Below are 18,929 nucleotides of genomic sequence, written 5' to 3' on the forward strand. Positions count from 1 at the left end.
GGTGTTTAGGTGACATAGAAATTAAAAGTTGAAATCTAGGTGAAAAGTGTTACCTAATACCTGTCCAGTTTTGTAGCTGGGCTTTCCTGGTGTAGCAGTGGCAAGTTCTGGGCCTAGGTTTGCAGACAGCGTAAATGCTTCTTCTTTGTTCTGATTTCTTCACGTTGAGAGGTTAAATGGGAGAAGTTGTTTGATTCCTGAATTATCTGTCAGCTCGTGGATTTAAAAAGACAAAATAAATAAATAAATAAAAAATCAAATAACCCAAAGCTTGGGAATGCTCCGTTTTCTTTCATTAGTGGTGATTTGTTTCAATTGTCGTTTATATGGATACCTCTGAGTCCAATGAGATGAAAGTACTGTGTAAATCACCTGACTTACACATGAGCTTCTCCACTCAGGCTCTTATTCTTGGGCTGTCCTTAACATTTAAAGAGCTTCTTTAATATTAAAGCCAATGCAGATTTCCAAAATCTTCCTTCTGTATCCAGCAATTCTTTCTCAATTGATTGTGTTTTCAGAAGGACTCAAGAATGCTTAAGTGACCATTTGTTGTTTTCACCCTCGTGTCTAGATGCCTTCAAGATGCTGAGGAAATGCTGAAAATAGCCGTGTCCCTAAGTGAAACCCTGGAAAACAAAGTGAGTAGCAAATAAGGATCACGAGTTATTTCTAATATACTCAGTTTTCTGAAGGCCATGCTTTAGTTTTTGGCTCTTGTTCTGATCTTCGTATGCATCTTTAGATGAATTTGGTGATTTTCTGAAGGCCATGCAAGAAATGTGACTTGATCAGTTGAATGGATATATATATATATATATATATAGAGAGAGAGAGAGAGAGAGATTAAAATATATATATACACACGTTGTTTTGTTCTATTTTTAAGCCTCAGGTAAATGGAGATATAGTGAAGTGGCTGTCCAGAACTGCTCAGGGATTTCTAGCTCCTCTGGCAGCAGCAGTGGGTGGTGTTGCTAGCCAGGAAGTGCTGAAAGCAGTTACAGGAAAATTTTCTCCACTGCAGCAATGGGTAAGGCCATTTTTCTTCTGTACCTTTATTTTAACAGTGATGTGGTGAAGTGTGGTTATGTTGTGAGTGCTGAACAACTTGCGTAATGGGGGGAAGAAAAAGGACTTGAGGCTGAACTTAGAAACATGTGGTGGTTTTGCATGTACTGTAAAAGAGCAGGCAGTTTTAGCTAAAGCTTTTCTATTTGGGATTGAGGCATCATACTTAGTGTGATGTTGCCAAAAACCATCTTAAGCTACTGTGTACAAAAGCAGTGCTTTCAGGGCTCACAGGGCAAATGTCAGAATAAAGTTAAAAGTGTCACAGTCCCAGTGACAGAGGATCACACAATCATCTGATTACAGACATCACAATCCAAGTGATAAGTCTGTGGCTCAGATTTCAGTGGCTTCCAGGCATTTCCGTCTGCAAAAATTTCATGGTGAACTATAATGAGCTGTAACAAAATTTCTGGACTCGGCTGTATGCTTAAATGTTTACTTTTTTTTAAACAGAACACGACTGTTTTTCACAGTTCTTTATTTTTTGTTTTTCCAGCTGTATATAGATATGTTAGACATGGTTACGCCTCTAGAAAAGATGGGCTCTGAAGAATTTCTTCCACGGTAAATATCAGCACAGTCTGCTTTTTTTATGTACTGTTTCTCAAGTAGGCACAGATGTCTTTTGAAGTCAGTTCAGTGCTGCTTTTTGGAGGGAGAGAAGTTTGGGCTTAAAAGTGCGCATCCTGTTTGAGAATGGGAGGAATAGGGATTGCAGGGGACTCGGTCGTTTTATTTGCATCAAAGCAGAATTTTGTAACGATGATATCCCCCATGGAAAAAAATAACTTGCTACTCTTTTTGTTTCCTGCCTCTCTTTAGGGGAGATAGGTATGATGCCTTGAGGGCTTGTATTGGAGAATCTCTGTGCCAGAAGCTGCATGATTTGAATGTTTTCTTGGTGAGTACAACTGACAATTAAGGTTTTTGCAAATACTCTGCGAGCACAACTGACACCACCTGTCTTGAAGATAAGAGGTCAGACTTGATTATGTGTGTTAAAGTACAATAAGTGGTCTAAAAATTGTCATAAACATCCATGCAATAGACAAGTCCTAAGCTGCGTGGCACAGTGTTCTACGTAATGCTTAACTTCTGGAGCTAGCCTCAAAGCTGAGAATCCATTTAAGTCTTGAAAATCTGTAAGGAAAATGGTTGTCTGTCATCTCTGGACAAGCAGTTTCAGTGCTTATATATTCTTATAAAGGAAAGCATTTATTTATGTCAGGCCAGAACTTTGTCTGTCTCAATTTTTGTCCATTATCTCTCATTCTTCTGCTGTACACCTCTAAAAAGAAACTGGCTTTACCTCGGCAGGAACCTTTTCCTAGAAATCAGCCACTAATATGTCCATCTCAGACTCTTCTCTGGCTAATGGGAGTATGGATGTATTATCTTCTCTTTGTAGGGCAGATGTTCCAGCCCCTTAATTGAACTTATGTAATATTTTTTTTAATACTATGCTGTATGAAGTTGGACTTGATGCTGATTGGGTATATTGTCTCGTGTTTAGTTTACTGTCCATCAAGGACCCATCTCAACAGCAATACTACCTACACAAGCAGTGCTGTACCTACATGTGCTCCAACTGAGGAGCCTGTACTTACCTGTGTTGAATTTCATGGAGTTCTGTTAGCCTGTTCAGGACCTTTGGATGATTGTTTGTTTCAGCTGGTCTCCTCCAATGCCACTGTAATGTCTATTGTGTTTTAGCCTGCCCAAATGCATTTGCCCGCCAACATCAACCATGATATCCTAGTTTGGATTTAAGGATACTTGTGGGAGTCTGTGTCAAACACCTTGCAAAAATGCATGTGTGCATAGCACTTTACCTCATCCATCCATCTAGTTGCTATCACACAATGCAGGCAACTTGTCACTTAACATTTTATTTCTAGTAATCCATGCTGGCTATTCCTTGTCACCATCTTCTCTGTTGTACACTGAGAAGCAACTCTAAAGAGTTGCTCAGTGATTGCCTGTGGTACCAAAATAAGACTGATAAGGCTGCAGTTCCCCACACGTATTCTTGAATATGGATTTAATATCTGCCTTTCTCCATTCATTGGGCACAGTTTCTGACCTCCACAGTCTTTCAAAGACTATAGAGAAGAGCTTGCAGTTACATCAGCCTGCTCTGTCAAGTATCTGTGGATGCATCCTGTCTGGTCCTCTGCTTACGTTGTCGTGGTCATTTTTTCAGGTTGTCCCTCACTTGATTCCTTGTGCCTACCGTTCCTTTCCTTTACTGAACCCATTTCTAGGGACAAAAGCCTGGCAAACTTTGTCAGTGAAAACCAATGCAAAGAAATTACCTCAGCTCAGCATCTGCTTTTGCTACACCCTCAGTACTCAGCAGCATGCTCACATTTTCCTTGTTTTCTTTCTTATACTGCTGATATAGTAATATAAACTATTCATTTTACCTGTGATGTCCTTTGCTGGCTTGAAATATGGTTCACATCGCTCTTGAGTAATGGTTTTGTGGTGTTGCTTTGTTGTATGTCCATGCTTCCAGGGGTCAGTACTCTGATGCTCGATTTTGTCATTCCCTTCTTCATCTTGATCTCTGCTATTTAATCGTTGCTACAGCAAAGATAAAATTCATTTTATGTTTCTAACCAGTTCTTCCATATTTTTAGGTCACGGATCCAGGAATGTTTTCTCTGGTTGTTTTATCTGGTACCCATGTTTAAGTCATTCATAATGTTCTCCAGAAGATGCCTGATTTGTCTGTGTTACTTTTATTTACCAATTTCTCTTACAAAGGCTCCTCTCTGAATATTTCATTCTCTTCAGGTTGGCTGTGGAGCAATAGGCTGTGAAATGCTAAAAAACTTTGCACTTCTTGGTGTTGGTACTGGGCAAGATAAAGGATTGGTAAGTCATGTGCGTCTGTTTATTTCACATTCATTATATATAAGTAATGTAACAAGGAAGAATTGAATACTTAGGCTACTTGAAAAGTGTGAAGTCAAAGCCTTGTTTCAGGCCAGTCTCGAGGCATAGAGACAAATGGCCTCAGCATGGAGTGAAATTATGCAATTAGAGGCAGAACACACTTGAAGTGGCCTTGCTGCATTTTGATTTTTTGAAAGAAAATGTATGAGTGTGGGCAGAGCTACGGGCAATAGTGAATGACAGGAAGAGTGTTTCATTTTGACTTATTTTTGTGCAGTTTGCTTCAAAAGCATCTCTTAGTGCTACACTTAAATCAACTTCAGCTATTGCTTTTGCCCCTTCTGACTTAGGTTACAATTACAGATCCAGACTTGATAGAGAAATCCAACCTGAACAGACAGTTTCTTTTTCGACCTCATCACATACAGGTAGGCTTTTTCATTCAATAAACTTCTTGGGCTGTTGTTTTGTTTCACTGTTCTGTGTCACCACTGAGAACGCAACTTCTGAATGTATGGATCTGTATCCAGAGAGCAGCTGTAATGTAGTCCAGTATATTTTTAAATGATAGCTATGCTATGTTGGTGTTATCACTGGTATCTGTTGAATAAACTTAACTGGTCTGACCTTTATTTGTTTTGCTGTCTTTAATGAAATCTCGCAAATGTTCAGAGAATTGGATTACAAATGCTGTGGTGCATCAGAAAGTATCATGAATTAACATGCCAGAAATGCCTGTTATACCATTGAAATTCAGGGAGAATAAACTCGATTGTTTAGTAGAAGTTTTCTTAAGCTTAAATAATGTAATTTGACTTAAGTGTTAGCTAGATGCTATGGTTTGTCTTAATTGAGTCTTTATTAAACAAGTAAATAGCCTGGGGAAAAAAATACATAAGATCATATAACATATGGCACAAATGTTTTTTACACCTTAGAAGCTGAGAGAGTATCCCTTTACTTACAAACACGGCACAAAATAAGAAAAAGATGGTCAAATCTTGACAGCAGTGGAGAAAAAGGATTCCTCTGCCCAAAACCCAGTGGATGGATTTTTTGCCCTCCTGTCTGTTAGGCAAATCTGGGAATTAATTATGTTTTGGGTGGGTAGCTAAATGTGAACTCTGCAAGCTATCAGAAGTCACGCTGTCCTGAGATCTGGTTATCTGTAGATAATTGAATATAGTCTTTTGAAATCCTAGAAGTGTCAGGTAGGTTGAGAACTCTATTCCAGTTTGGCTTTTGAAACTGGTTTTGTGTGGAACACCTAGCTGTGATGCGACTGTTCATATACATTTGATATTTGTGCTGCATAGTCAAAGTAGCAGTAATGATTTTACCCTCTGGCAGTCATGAATTGCACCTTTCTTACAACATGTTAAGAGCAAGAGAGGCAGTATGCAGCATCTGTTTCAGTTACTGAGTACGCTTATGCTGTACCATTTATGCACAAGTCAGCCTAAGAAAAACATTTGCAAAGAAGGTACGTAAGTTGATAATTTACTGTATTGTATATTTTGCATACTAGCATTTTTATGCAAGCGAATTGTTGTCTCATCAGCAAAAGAAAGCAACGCGTTTCTGACCAGGTTTTCTGTATCAGAATATTAATAACATATATGCACGTATATGTATTTCAGAAACCTAAAAGCTATACTGCAGCAGAAGCAACTCTGAACATCAATCCTTGCTTAAAAATTGACTCGTACATTAATAAAGTTTGTCCAGCCACTGAAAACACTTACAGTGATGAATTTTACACCAGACAAGATGTGATTGTGACTGCTTTGGACAATGTGGAAGCAAGGAGATACATTGATAGGTAGGTGAACCTCTGCTTCCCTATTTTTAACCTTTCTGAATTGCAACTACTTAAAAGATCTGATAGCATTTCACTCAGATTTATTCTGCTCCTTTGATAAGGTTGGTGGATGGGAGGAGGAAGGGATTTATTTTCAGGTTGGAATCAACAGGCTCTGAGCAACCTGATCTAGCCATAGGTGTCCCTGTTCATTGCAAGGAGGTTGGACTAGTTGACTTTTAATGGTCCCTTTCAACTCAAATGATTCTACTTAAAAAAAAATAATAAAATTGCAAAAACCTCTCTGCCTCTTTGTGTGGCAGAGGTCTTCTGACTGACTTGGAAATAAACAGCTGTCGAGGGCTGTTGGATATGGAGAATGCTGTAGCAGTCTTCAGATTGAATTACTTGCATATGGGAATGTGTACTTAAATTTCAATGTGAAAATCCCTACTTATAAAATGAATTATTGATTGGCTCTGGTTCATGGTGCCCTGATCTAACTTGAAGTGGCTGCTCTTATTTAACCTGTTCTTTTCTTGAGTTTTAACTTTCCACTGTTCTGAAAGGTCCTTGTGTCCGTTTGGGTTGTGCTCTGGTGATGTCTGCAAAGCAGATATAGAGATAACTCTGTATTCTGATATCTGTGTCTTTCCATATCAGTCGTTGTGTAGCAAACCTGCGTCCTCTGTTAGACTCTGGAACCATGGGAACAAAAGGACATACAGAAGTTGTTGTGCCTCATCTGACAGAGTCATATAATAGTCACGTAAGTAGTTCATGGCTATCAACTTCTGTAGCTAGTCCCCTAAAGCTCCCTTCAAAGTAAGAATGCAAGTTGATTTTCTGCTTGTGGTTTTCTTTCTTTGAGCTATTTTCTGCCTGTGTGTTCTGGTTTTGGTGATTACCATCTCCGAAGGCAGGCAGAAGAAACGCAAGTCTCAGTAGCAGGCATTAGTCTGCATGATTGTACAAAGATACATATCAGTTCTTTGTAAATGGAGGATGTTAACCTCAAACTCTTGCAGTTTTCCACATCTTGAGTCTTCCTTAGAAGGTTGTGCCATTTGCCATGTAGCATTGATGTTGACAATCCTTACAGCTTTACTATAGTTGATGGAAAAATGTTTCTGGCTTTGCAAGATAGGGTGGTTTTTACCGTGCAAGTGTGCATAATTGTGAGCTGCACGCCTTGGATAAACAGGCTGATAATTACTTCTGCTGCTTGTGCCTTAGGGTTGAATTTTACTTTCTGTGTTGTTCAGATTCTTCTTTGTAAAACAAAATTTGTTTTATGCTTCTTTGTTTAGGCTTAAGAAAAGCTACCTTTGTATTTTATAATAGTGGTGTGAGAAAGTTGCATAGTCTTCAAGTTCTTGGTCCTGTGATTGATAACCAACTTTAATAAGTCTGCTCTTACACACAATTCTCCTTAAATATAGCGGGATCCACCAGAAGAGGAAATACCTTTTTGCACCTTGAAGTCTTTCCCAGCTGCTATTGAACATACAATACAGTGGGCAAGAGATAAGGTAAGGAAATAAGTTCACAGGCTTTTGAAGTGACTGTTGATTTGAAAAGGTGAGATATTTGAGGTACTTAGTGTTAAATGCCCTATTGTTCTTTGTATTTTCTAGTTTGAAAGTTTATTTTCTCACAAGCCTTCATTGTTCAACAAGTTTTGGCAGACCTATCCATCTGCAGAAGAAGTTTTACAGGTAGGAGAATGTTGCCTGGATAAAACGTAGAGTTTGAACTAATGCTGTAAGGATTTTGTTTCCATTTACGTTAAGTACGGTTTGGTTTGTTTGCTGACTTTGTTCAGATTTTCTCAGGACTTATTTGGCCAAGCCATTTATTGATGTTTTGTAGGATCTTCCTGCTGTTAGTAAGAGCTAGTCTTGTGTGTGGCCTGTTTCTCTAGCTCAGGGATTCTGTATGTGATACAGAAATTGAAAACTGAGGGATTGTTAGCAAGAACAGTCAGTGTCATACAGATGTGCAGTCAGGGAAAAAATGAAGATGTACTTCTGAGTGAACTTGACTACCTAATAGATCAGACTTAAACACGTATCTGCTTTTGTCTGTAATGGCTAATGGTCATTCAGGCAAGGTGGAAGTAGAACAAGTAGACAACAGCTCTGTGGAAAACCTGGAGGGAAGGGATCTCATGAAGGTTAATGTTCATAAAGCGACCTTCTGTTTCCTTTTACCTGCTACTCAATAAGATCGTACTTGCTGTTTGACTTTTGCGACTAACCTTTTTAAATATTCATTTATTTCCTTCTGTATCTAGAGAATAAAATCAGGGGAGAGTTTAGAAGGCTGTTTTCATGTTATTAAAACACTCAGCAGAAGACCCCGAAATTGGACTCAGTGTGTGGAACTAGCAAGAGTAAAGTTTGAGAAGTATTTTAGCCACAAGGTAGGTTAGGGTGTGGAAGTGGGGCACCTGTGGACTGAAAGGGATGTGGTATCCCTGAATAGTTTTCCAAGTCTTTGCACGTGTTTCCTTCTCCATTAATAACAAGCTTTGCTTCAAATCTAAATCTGCTGCATCCCTAACTCTTCTTACTGTGGTGTTTTTTTGGAGGAGTTTTTTTTTTCTTTTTAGACTGCTCTGTTAATTTCCTAATAGCTCTATTTAGGTTTCTCCATGCAGTTCTGTTGGCATTTTTCCCAACTGACCAGGTATCTTTTGTTAAAGTATAATACCTTTATTTATCTCCTACTAAGCTTTGTGTAACTCAGCTCTTCATATTTGTATCCTTGATTTTTCTTAAAGCTATCACAGAAAGGTTGGCTGAAATATGGGCCAGTCATTATTCAAGTGTGATCCACAGTGTTGCTTCAGATGTGTTTGGGGGAGGATGAGGGGGAATTCTGTGGTAAAGAAGTGTATATTAGTAAACGTACCACATCTGTGTTGTGATGACAGTTATTAGGTTTTGAAAATGTTGCTTTCCCAGTTATGAATTTGTATTCCAGAATTTTGTAGGTGTAATAAGGTTGGGGAAACACTCTGCTTATTGTATTTAGTATTCTGCTTGGACCTGGGACTGGTGAAATCCCATCTACCATCTCACACGTGATGACAGTGTCATCTTCATCCTGTGGATGATTTAAGTCATTCTGTCTACATGTACTTGTGTCTTTAAGCTCTCTGTCATGATGCAGGTACCCTAGATTTTCTTAACTCTTTAAATGACTTGTGGTAAACATTGGAGAGCCCTGAAAGATGTATAAAGATTTCATGTTATTACTAAAAAGGGGTTTTTTGTTTCTGTGATGTTGTGTCAGTCTGACAAACTGCTAAAGCCACTCTGTCTTTCCTTTTAGGCTCTTCAACTTCTTCATTCATTTCCTCTTGATACACGATTAAAAGATGGAAGTAAGTACAAATACCTCTGTGTGCGTCCTGTGAATTCATGGCACACATCATGTGTTGCTGTTCTAGGACTTCATCTTAAGTCTGTCTTCTAACCAGGTTTGTTCTGGCAGTCACCAAAGAGGCCGCCTTTCCCAGTGAAGTTTGATTTTAATGATCCTTTGTAAGTATTACTCTGCATTTTAAAATACCCTGCGAAGCTCACTCCATTGTACAGCCAGTGGCATTATAGCACTGCAAGTTGGACTGATATTTGATGGGTACTAATGGGTACTTACACAGTGGCAGACTGAGTGAACCATCTTAAACTTTCACTGCTGGTAATTTTAACCTAGCTGGCATGAGATCAGAGGGGGTGCTGTGGGAAGTTCTGACAATATCTATCTAGCATGAAAAGGCTTAGAACTACGCATTTTGTTTACTGTGGGTCTAAAGAAATGCTACTCATTCTTAGTGTGAGGGAAAAATTGAAACCATTCTAAGTATCAGAGTATTTCTGAGGTGAAGATTTTTATCCTTCCATTGATGTTGTGTAAGATTTTGTAGTTGCTCTCTTGACTGCAGGGGTTAAAAGAATAGTTAATCCTAGCATTAAGTAACTTCACACTCATAAAATGTCACTTAATTTTGGGGAAGACTTCTGGGGACCCTCACAATCTTTATTTTAGGCAACGTGCTCTGAAGAGTAGAAATTCTGTTTCTCGATGTATATTTGCAAGATCTCTTTGAATACGGTTGCAAATGTGCATGTGGGTAATTACAAAAAAGTTACTTATCTTCCCCTTTAGGCACTATGATTTCATTGTGAGCGCAGCAAAACTCTTCGCTACAGTGTACTGTGTTCCTTTCACAGAGCAGGTAATCAGTACTGCAATAGTGTTCTTATTTCATAACCTGATTATATAGACGTACAAGTCTGATCCAGTGTCCAGTGGCCTGTCCTTACCAAGAACTAATTAAAGTGATTCTTCGTCTGTCCTTCAGCATGGATTATTCAGCAGCTGTTTATACATATTCATCTTGATTTGGATTACAAACCAGAAAAATGCACGAGTAGTGGATTAGGTATTTTCAGTTAGCTTGGAAGTTGTAAATCCTTATTTTGATGGACTATTTCCTATGTAGTATAATAACTGCATTGAAAGATCTTTTTCAGGCATTTTCTAAGTATGTTAGGAATCTTGTTGAGGAGTTGTAATTTTACTTGTTATTTTTACTGCTTACAGCCTCTTTGTTGCTTGCTTATCCTTTGTTTTCCATGTTAGCCTTTGTCTTTTCTAACTGGATCTTCTTGCAAGTCACATGTTTACATTCTGAATCGTATCTCCTGAACTACTTCAAGTATTCTGCATGGGTAATGCTCCCTTAGGTGCATTTCATTCATATCTTACATTTGGTTCAAAGAAGTTTTTTCTCTTCATATCAGTACGATTATAGGAGTAATCTTATTTCCCAGAGGTATAAATTCAGCCCAGTTTGCTAAGTGCCAGGCACTTCATTCCTCTGCAGGTCTTATGCATTGTGAATCTCGTCCGAAGTTTCAGTGATGATGTTTCAGTGAAACACCACTGCCTGCTTCTGGGATTCTTTTGCTTTGGCATTCTTTTAAATGTCCCTGCATACAGAGTCTCTTTGCAGAGGGTTTTTTCAGTTGATATAAATTGAAATCATTTTTCTTCAAAACAATGATAGGACTTGTCAGAAGAAACTATTCTGAAAATAACCTCATCCGTGAAGGTACCAGAGTTCAGACCTTCAAACAAAGTAAGTATGATTTAAGTTTCTAGAAACATAATCCACACAATGTAAGCATTGCTTATCTCCCACTGTTCTGTGTATTAATGCTGGTCTGAAAGAAACGTGAATGGAAATGGTTTTTGGGGAAACAAGTAGGGACGTATAGAACTGCACCAACTGATAGAGCTAGGATGTCTGTGCACCGGATGCTAAATACAGGGTGGATTTTTGGGGGGCTTGTGTGAATGACTTAGCCTTTACAGTGCACATGTGGTGCTAAGTCAGTAAGGTTTTTAAGTTAATAAAAGTAGTAAAATGTGACTTGTGAGCAGCTTTAAAGCAATCCTTGGTTGGAGAAAACTCATGATTACTCTCTATGTAGTCTTACGGAAGTATCTTTTGAGTTTGTTTTTTAAGCATTAATTTCAAAATAGCTGAAGTGTTCTTGTACAGTGGCCAGCATTTGTTATCGCTCAAAAGTCACAGGTAACATTTCTCAGGATAGTTTCATGTTTTCTTGCCCATTGTTAATACTTGTCTAGTGAATGCCTGCCTCATGAAACAAAAACCTGTTTTGACGTAGAGCCACAAAATGGCTCATGTATGGAAAGATCTCTGGCATCTTTCTAACACAATGCAAACATTGTTTCTTGTGGAATTTTGTGTGCTTCATTTGTACCTTTAGCTCCATGTCCTGTCACTGGGCACCAATTAAGAGAGTCTGGCTCTGTACTTCCTTGCTACCAGATATTTATATACTTTGATCCTGCTGAGCCTTCTCTTCTCTAGGCTGAACAGCACCAGTTCTCTCAACCTTTCCTGATATGAGAGATGCTCCACTGCCCTAATGATCTTTATGCCTCTTGGCTGGACTTGCTCTAGTAAGTCCATGTCTCTCATACCTGGGAGGGAAGGCTGCAGGGAACAAAGAAAATTTAGTACACTTGTTTTGTACAGAGTGCGTGTATTTTATTCCTTTAAACACTACACACTTGCAGGTTGTACAAACTGATGAAACTGCAAGAAAACCAGATCATATCCCAGTCAGCAGTGAGGATGAAAGAAATGCTATTTTCCAGCTGGAGAAGTCTATACTGTCCAATGAAGCTCTGCAAAGTGAGTAGTGCATACTAGCTTTCTAGCTTAGTAACATCTTGCAATTGCAGTGCATTCAGGTCTTTGGATGAAGCAGTCTAATTCTGTAAGAGGCAGGCAGCTGATTGCTAAAGCTTTCCAAAGTACTGTGCAGGTAATTGTCCTAATTGCTTGATCTGAAAACTTGCAGGCATCTCAGAATTCAGTGATTCTCCTGTTATGTTACCGTGTAAGGACAGCCTTGCTAACTGTGTGCACGTAGTGGCATGTTAAACTTCGAGGAAGGGGAAGATCCTGTGTAGATTACAGCTGGATGTTGTAGTCCAGCATGAGAAGGCTTCTTGCAAGAATCAATCTGAAGTGGACCTAAATTGTCAAGTCTGATAACCTTCATCAGTATCTTCTCTAAATGTTAAAATGTGGATTCTTGATTCTTGTTTGGTAACATGAAGAGGTCTTTGGACAAGAACTGCATTCATGCGTCTGTAGCTCATGAGGGCTAAAATGTCCACAGAGGAGAGATTATTTTAGCTCAGCCCATCCCATGGAGAGTCTGCCCTGATCTCTGTCTCCTATGATACTGAGTTCATACCAATATGGCTGCAGATAAACAAAGCTCATAGAGGAATTACCACATGAGAAGAGCTATAAGAGTAGACTTCAGTAAGAAACATGCGTGGGACCTTCCAAAATTTATTCCTGGTGTTGAAAGGGAAACAGTATCCTGGATCTCTTGATAATTCTTGTGTTGCTCACTTGAACAGTAGCCATGGCATGTACTGGTGTGGGAATTTCCCCTTTTAGCAGGAAAAGCAAGTATGATTGTAAGTTGAACACCAAGCTTCAGAACATGAAAAATATCTGTGCAAGTTCTGATTGCCAGTAACTTAAGCTTAGGCCACCTTTGGTTTTCTAATAATCATTTTGGCTTTTCTTTTTGCCCATGTACAGATGACTTACAAATGAAGCCCATATCCTTTGAAAAAGATGACGATAGTAACGGGCACATAGATTTCATAACAGCAGCATCAAACTTGCGAGCCAAGATGTACAACATTGAGCCAGCAGATAGATTCAAGACAAAGCGCATTGCTGGCAAGATTATTCCTGCGATTGCAACGGCTACAGCTGCAGTTTCAGGGCTGGTGAGTGTGCTTATAAAAAACAGTGAAAATAGTATTTCTTTCATTTACCATTCCTTGCCTAAAACCACTGCTGTCTGGTTATTCATTAACGCTATGCTGACAGAGCCTCATTTAAGAAGCGGGCTTAAAAATTAGTATGAATACATCATTGTGATCTCTACTATAATGGTAATTATTAGTCTAATATGTTATCAGTACTTTCAACTCAAACTTAGATTTTGTTGTGATTTAACCTGGCAGAGCAGGCAGCTGAGCACCACACACCCGTTTGCACGTTCCCGTGCAGTGGGATGGCTGACTGATTTAGTTAGGGAAGGAAAGGTAAAACTCTTAAGTTGAGGTAAGGTTTGAATAAGGAAGGCTGTACATTAGCTTCCCTTTTCTCCCCACACTCCTAATTACCACCTTTCAACCAAAGCTCAGCCAGTCTCTGATCAGCTCTCCCCAGTATTATTGTTCAGCATGACACCGTTTGGGTTAACTGTACTGGTTCTGTTCCCACCCATTTCCTTGTGCACTCATAGCTCTTCACTGGCAGGATGGTACAAGAGGCTGAAATGTCCTTGACACTTAGTGTAATGACACTTAGTGTAAGCACTGTTCAGCAACAGCTCAAACTTTGGTGTTGGATCTGCGCTATTTTCCTCCTAAATTCAAATCACCGCACCACATCAGCTACTATTGCAGACAAAACTGGGACATATTATTCAATTTTTCTTGTGTAGCAATACGAAGGGTCAGTCTGGTTTTACCTATAGTCGTCCCTCAGTGCTTTCCTTTCTGATCCTCTGTCCAGAAACAGGAGTTGAATATCAGCGTTTTGATTTGTTTTCTGCAATTAATGCCAACTTCCGTCAGAGTGCCAGTGTCAAGAGTAGTAAGGATCTGTTCTATTGTAGTTCAGATCCATGCACCTCAGCAGAACGAACTGCACTGCTGGGAGTGTCAAGAACTGGGATAATTTGGAGGAGTTCCTGCGTAAGGAACGTTTCTGAACAGTTAAAATAATTGCTGTGTAATTGGTTTCTGTGGCATGTCTGGGTTGCATCTTCAAATGTGATTGAATCTGTGGGTTGTACAAAGGCTCATCTGAGCAACACTTACTGCTATTGTGTGGTCTGTTGACTAAATTAGTGTTGATGATACAACACCTGTGTTTGGTCTTATGGATACACACTATTTGTATTTACTACAGGTTGCACTGGAACTCATCAAAGTTGTGGGCGGCTACGCAGCTGATGCATACAAGAACTGTTTTCTGAACCTAGCCATTCCCATAATGGTCTTTACAGAAACTGCTAAAGTAAGAAGAACTGAAATCAGGTAGGAAGTCTGATGGTAGAAAGGTAATATTCTGGAAACATGCTATTTCTCACTTAAAATAAGTGCAAGATACACACAGTTAGTGATCTGATTGGGGATTTCATACTGTATGTGCACATGTAGCAGAAATGTGGTAGAATTAAAGTTCACGTTCAAATTTTGGTCAAATGTTACAGACATGTGAGGTGAAGATTGGTCACTTAGTGCTTGCTATTGAGCTCCATTAGCCATTTACTGCTAACAGTGTAACTGAAGTTCTCACTACTGCAAAGGACATCTCATAATGCATCTCTCAAGAACTCCTTGTTTGGAAATGCAACTGATACACCCTTCTGTCCTAATTTTATACTAGTGGTTTTAAGGGGTTAGTTTTGTTTTCAGTGGAAGCTGCTGGTAGCTCAAAAAAATCTAGATGAGATAAATGTGTCGCCTGCTTATTAATAAACATCCTGTGTGCTCAGGCTGGAACATGTGGTCAGTACAAAACCTGTTTTTCAACAGGTGTAAAAACAGTAAATTCATTGCCCAGTATTGTGTTTACTTGGAGTTAGGTTTGATCTTGTGCTTGGGCAGGTGAAAGAGCCGGAGAAATCGGGGAGGGAAGAGATTAAGATAAAACGGCAAATCAAGGGAGGAGGTAGCAATTCTTTGATATATATTTAAAGGATATGCCCAAGTTCACGTTCTGAAGCAGTAAAGAATCATTCCTTCTTTAAAACAGAAATGGGATATCGTTTACCATCTGGGACAGGTGGACAATTTATGGAAAGGAGGATTTTACACTGTTGGACTTCATAAATGCTGTCAGAGTAAGAAGAGTTTTCTTGTTTGGGGTTATTGGCTTTTTTGCATTTGTCAAATCATTATTTAAACCAGAATCATTCTAGACAAAAATGATGTTAATGAGAGGTTGAGCCTAAGTAAAATGCATCCCAACCTATTTTCAGATTCTTTGTTAATCTGCTTGTTCAGTTGTATATTAACAAAACTTACAACAGTGTCTGTGTGTTAGCATATTTTCTGACTGAGATCTATGGCTTTCAGTAATCAGATGGACAGCAGTTGTATCTGGTCTGCGAGTCATCTCAGTCCTTTAACGTGTTTTGTCAATTCCAGGAGAAATATGGAATTGAACCAACTATGGTTGTGCAGGGAGTCAAAATGCTGTACGTTCCTGTGATGCCGGGTCACATTAAAAGATTAAAGCTGACGTAAGTATAACTGGAAAATGGATCTGGATATGTGAGTGCACCTACAAATCACGTTGACTGGTATAACACAAAGTTGTGGGTCTGACAGCAGTGTTTTCTCCCCAAGTGTTTGCTAGTCATTTATATTTGGGAATTGGAAGAGGGTAATTACTTCTGGGGGGCAGGGGGAGAAGGTCAATTAACTTCTGTGTTGAGGACAGATTTGCTGCTCTGATGGATGCCAGCATGAGAAACCAAAGAAGTGTGACAATTTTGGGGAGAAATGATGCGTTTTGGTTTTAACAGAACAAGTCAAACTGATCCTTTTTAATCAGGCTTTCAAACTCATGGTGATATTTATCAATTTAATTCAGAAAGCAGAAGACATTGGGGAAGGAATGAATGTATTGGTTGCAGATTGAGATTTATGGTAGTCTGTTCAAGTTTGTGGTAATTCCTTCAGGTTGTAGCTCACTTCAGCCCTTTTAGAACCAAAGAAGTTTGCAAGGCTTTGCAGTGATGTGTCCTGACAGGAAATCGGGGGCACATCAAACTGGAAGATGTGAGGGCAGAATGTTATTTATACCTTTTGCAAAAGGGTAGCAAGATCTGACCCAACACACCTTATACATTGATTGAACTTCTCTAGCTCAGAATTTGTCCATCATAGCTCTTCTGGAGCATATGCTGGTCAGTGCTCACAGACATTGCTGCAGTAATTAGTTGCATTGATCAGTTGTCTGCTAGTCATCTACTTGAGAGAAAGTAGTATACGTGTGAGCAAAGGGATGTCTTTGAAGGGGACAAGAGTCCTACCTTTAGGGTGCCTGGCATACAGCCTACCTCAGAATAAATTGTTTGTATTCCTTCTTATGTGACTGTGGCTTTGAGCAGGGTGTATGATAATGTCGAGGCATAGTTTGAAGCTGCCTTTTGTCAGAATATTAAGAATTTCTGTTAACCTCCAGACATTATTCAAGCTTTCTGTGTAGTTACAGCTTTTTTGGGTTGCTGTTACAAACAGTCCCAAAAGCTTTGTAAAATGTATACAGCAAACTCTGGTCTTTTTTTATATGTGTATGTGTTGTTTTTTGAGATGCTTAAAGTCTTTCTTCTTGGGTGGCTGATCTCTTGAAATAAATTTGAGGTCAGGTTGGGTGGGACTTGGAGCAACCTGATCCAGTGGAAGATGGCCTTGCCATGTGGGGAGTGGATGACTTAGATGGTCTTCAAAGGTCCCTTTCAACACAAATGATCCTCTGATTCTATAATATGACAGCAAGCATTGCTAGACTATCCCATCTTAGAGTTTCAGCTTCCACTGGTAGCACATTCCTTAGGAACAGATTTTAGAGAGCAAGGTGATAATTATGTCTCTAACTTGGAATTTCCTCATGCAAATATATGTGACGTTAATATCTCTGCTGAAAAAAAGGCTAAGGCTTTGTGTTCTTGCAAGAAAACAAGTACTTTGGGGATCGCTGCTTTCTGTCCTGCATCCTAAAGTATAGCAAGAAGTGAATTCTTCTCTCGTGTCCTTTGAGGAGTAAAAATGAATGCGTTCTTCAAGCCTGCTGCCATGTGAGCTGGCCTTGTGAACTAGTTCTCCAAGGTAGCAAGGAAGTAGTTCTGAGACATCTAAAGACAGATAATGAAAGTGCGATTGATTGAAGTATTTATTGTGCAACTTCATAGTGCTAGCTGTATCTTCTGAGGCTTATGTTGCAGTAATAAATCTACAGAGAGCAATGAGGGGAAGCAGTGCTGAAACACGTCATGCTTACCTAGTTTAAAATCCCTTTGTGGACATTAAAGGAGATGTCCTGGATGCTGGCTGCCTTTTCCCCCTCCTAGCTATTCACCTTCAGAATTCAAGGACTTGGAAAGTCTTAATTTCAGCAGAATTGCATTCCATGAGAACTGCACATCTGATATTTGCATTGGAGTGGGGCTCCCTAATAGAGTGCTAAAAGCTGAGACCAAAAGTTTGATCCAACATCCTGACCGGAATTCTGCCCAGAAAGCTGATTTTTGTCTTCTACCTCAGTAGGATGTCAAAGAAATCGGGTGGGTGAGGAATCGTATCTGAAACTGCTCATCTTCTGTTGTTGTTAGTGAGCAGTGTAGTAGCTCAGTAGGAGGCTGAAAAGTTTGTCAGAAGTATTAGAATGCCATTTGCTGTAGCTGAAAGGGAGGAATAACTTTTGTGTCAACATTAAAAGAATGCTCGTGCTCTGTTATTGTGGTTTCTGGCAATGAAATTAGTTCTTACTTGGCTCTGAATTCACCCTGCAATTCCTTCTTTTATCTTAAACTGTTTTTCATTTCCTTGTAGGATGCAAAAGCTTGTGAAGCCATCAGCTGACAAAAAGTACGTGGACTTGACAGTATCATTTGCTCCAGAGACTGATGGAGATGAAGACTTGCCAGGGCCACCAGTGAGATACTACTTTGTTCAGGAAGACAATTGATGGTAGAGATACAGAAGTCACTCCAGGACCATTTGTTTTGAAAGGAGTGTGCTAATTTTCAGCTATGAAAGATGGTACTATATATTCTTTTTTTTTTTTGTGAAGCCTTAATTAAAACAAATGATGAAAGTCAGTGGCTTTGCGCTGAAGACAAACTGGATTCGTTTCATCTGTTCCCATTATCTTTGAACTAGTTTGCTCAAAGGAGGATTGGTCACTCCACGAGATGGAATGTCCAGTTCAGTCCTTCCCTTCAAGACAAGATTGATGTTCGTTTGTGGGGAGCTGAAGAAATCAAGAAGAGTGGCGAACCTAATGAATTGTCCCTGTGTGTAAATTGAGCGCTGCTCAGCGGAGTGCAAAAACTGGGGAAATGGCTGACTTACGACACTTGTGGTGTTCTAAGAACGTGTCAAATCCATTTCACAAGTTATTTTATTCTCAAATGAGAATTTCAGTCTGGGCATCCACACGAGATAATCCACACAAAATGTTTAAACATCCACTTAAAAGCAAATGCAATTTTCTGTTTTGCTGGCGGTGCTCTCTTCTGCACTATAAGTGATGCTGCGTGTCAGAGCGACTACCCTAGGTCAGTCTCCACATGGAAATGTAGGAAGGCAGATCTTGAATAGGTGTAAATTGCCATAGCTTCCCTGAAGTCAAGACAGCTGGAATTGTTCGCTATCTGCACTAAGACTGTTCCCTGGGGAAAACTGCAATATGGGGAAAGTGGATCCCTATCGGAGAGCTGAGTTAACACTTCCGACAATAAAATTGGTCTTCAAGAAAGAGAAAGTAGTC

At 39.4% G+C, this 18,929-nt stretch overlaps 1 protein-coding gene across 1 annotated transcript in view; it reads left to right on the plus strand.

Annotated features, from left to right (window-relative positions):
- Positions 1-18,911, plus strand: part of UBA6 (ubiquitin like modifier activating enzyme 6) — a 30,418-nt gene extending 11,507 nt beyond the window's left edge. The window contains exons 14-34 of the mRNA XM_072336036.1: positions 575-641; positions 890-1,033; positions 1,571-1,638; positions 1,897-1,975; positions 3,874-3,954; positions 4,326-4,403; positions 5,616-5,797; positions 6,440-6,545; positions 7,219-7,308; positions 7,414-7,494; positions 8,073-8,201; positions 9,116-9,167; positions 9,264-9,327; positions 9,953-10,022; positions 10,857-10,928; positions 11,900-12,017; positions 12,948-13,141; positions 14,337-14,464; positions 15,186-15,273; positions 15,581-15,675; positions 17,990-18,911. Coding sequence (XP_072192137.1) covers positions 575-641; positions 890-1,033; positions 1,571-1,638; positions 1,897-1,975; positions 3,874-3,954; positions 4,326-4,403; positions 5,616-5,797; positions 6,440-6,545; positions 7,219-7,308; positions 7,414-7,494; positions 8,073-8,201; positions 9,116-9,167; positions 9,264-9,327; positions 9,953-10,022; positions 10,857-10,928; positions 11,900-12,017; positions 12,948-13,141; positions 14,337-14,464; positions 15,186-15,273; positions 15,581-15,675; positions 17,990-18,125 — 2,122 coding nt within the window. The 3' untranslated portion in view covers positions 18,126-18,911. The remainder of the gene's footprint in view (positions 1-574; positions 642-889; positions 1,034-1,570; positions 1,639-1,896; positions 1,976-3,873; positions 3,955-4,325; positions 4,404-5,615; positions 5,798-6,439; positions 6,546-7,218; positions 7,309-7,413; positions 7,495-8,072; positions 8,202-9,115; positions 9,168-9,263; positions 9,328-9,952; positions 10,023-10,856; positions 10,929-11,899; positions 12,018-12,947; positions 13,142-14,336; positions 14,465-15,185; positions 15,274-15,580; positions 15,676-17,989) is intronic.
- The last annotated feature ends 18 nt before the right edge of the window (positions 18,912-18,929 follow it).

This window comes from Excalfactoria chinensis, chromosome 4 (assembly GCF_039878825.1).
Source record: "Excalfactoria chinensis isolate bCotChi1 chromosome 4, bCotChi1.hap2, whole genome shotgun sequence".
In the NCBI taxonomy this organism is placed as follows: Eukaryota; Metazoa; Chordata; class Aves; order Galliformes; family Phasianidae; genus Excalfactoria; species Excalfactoria chinensis.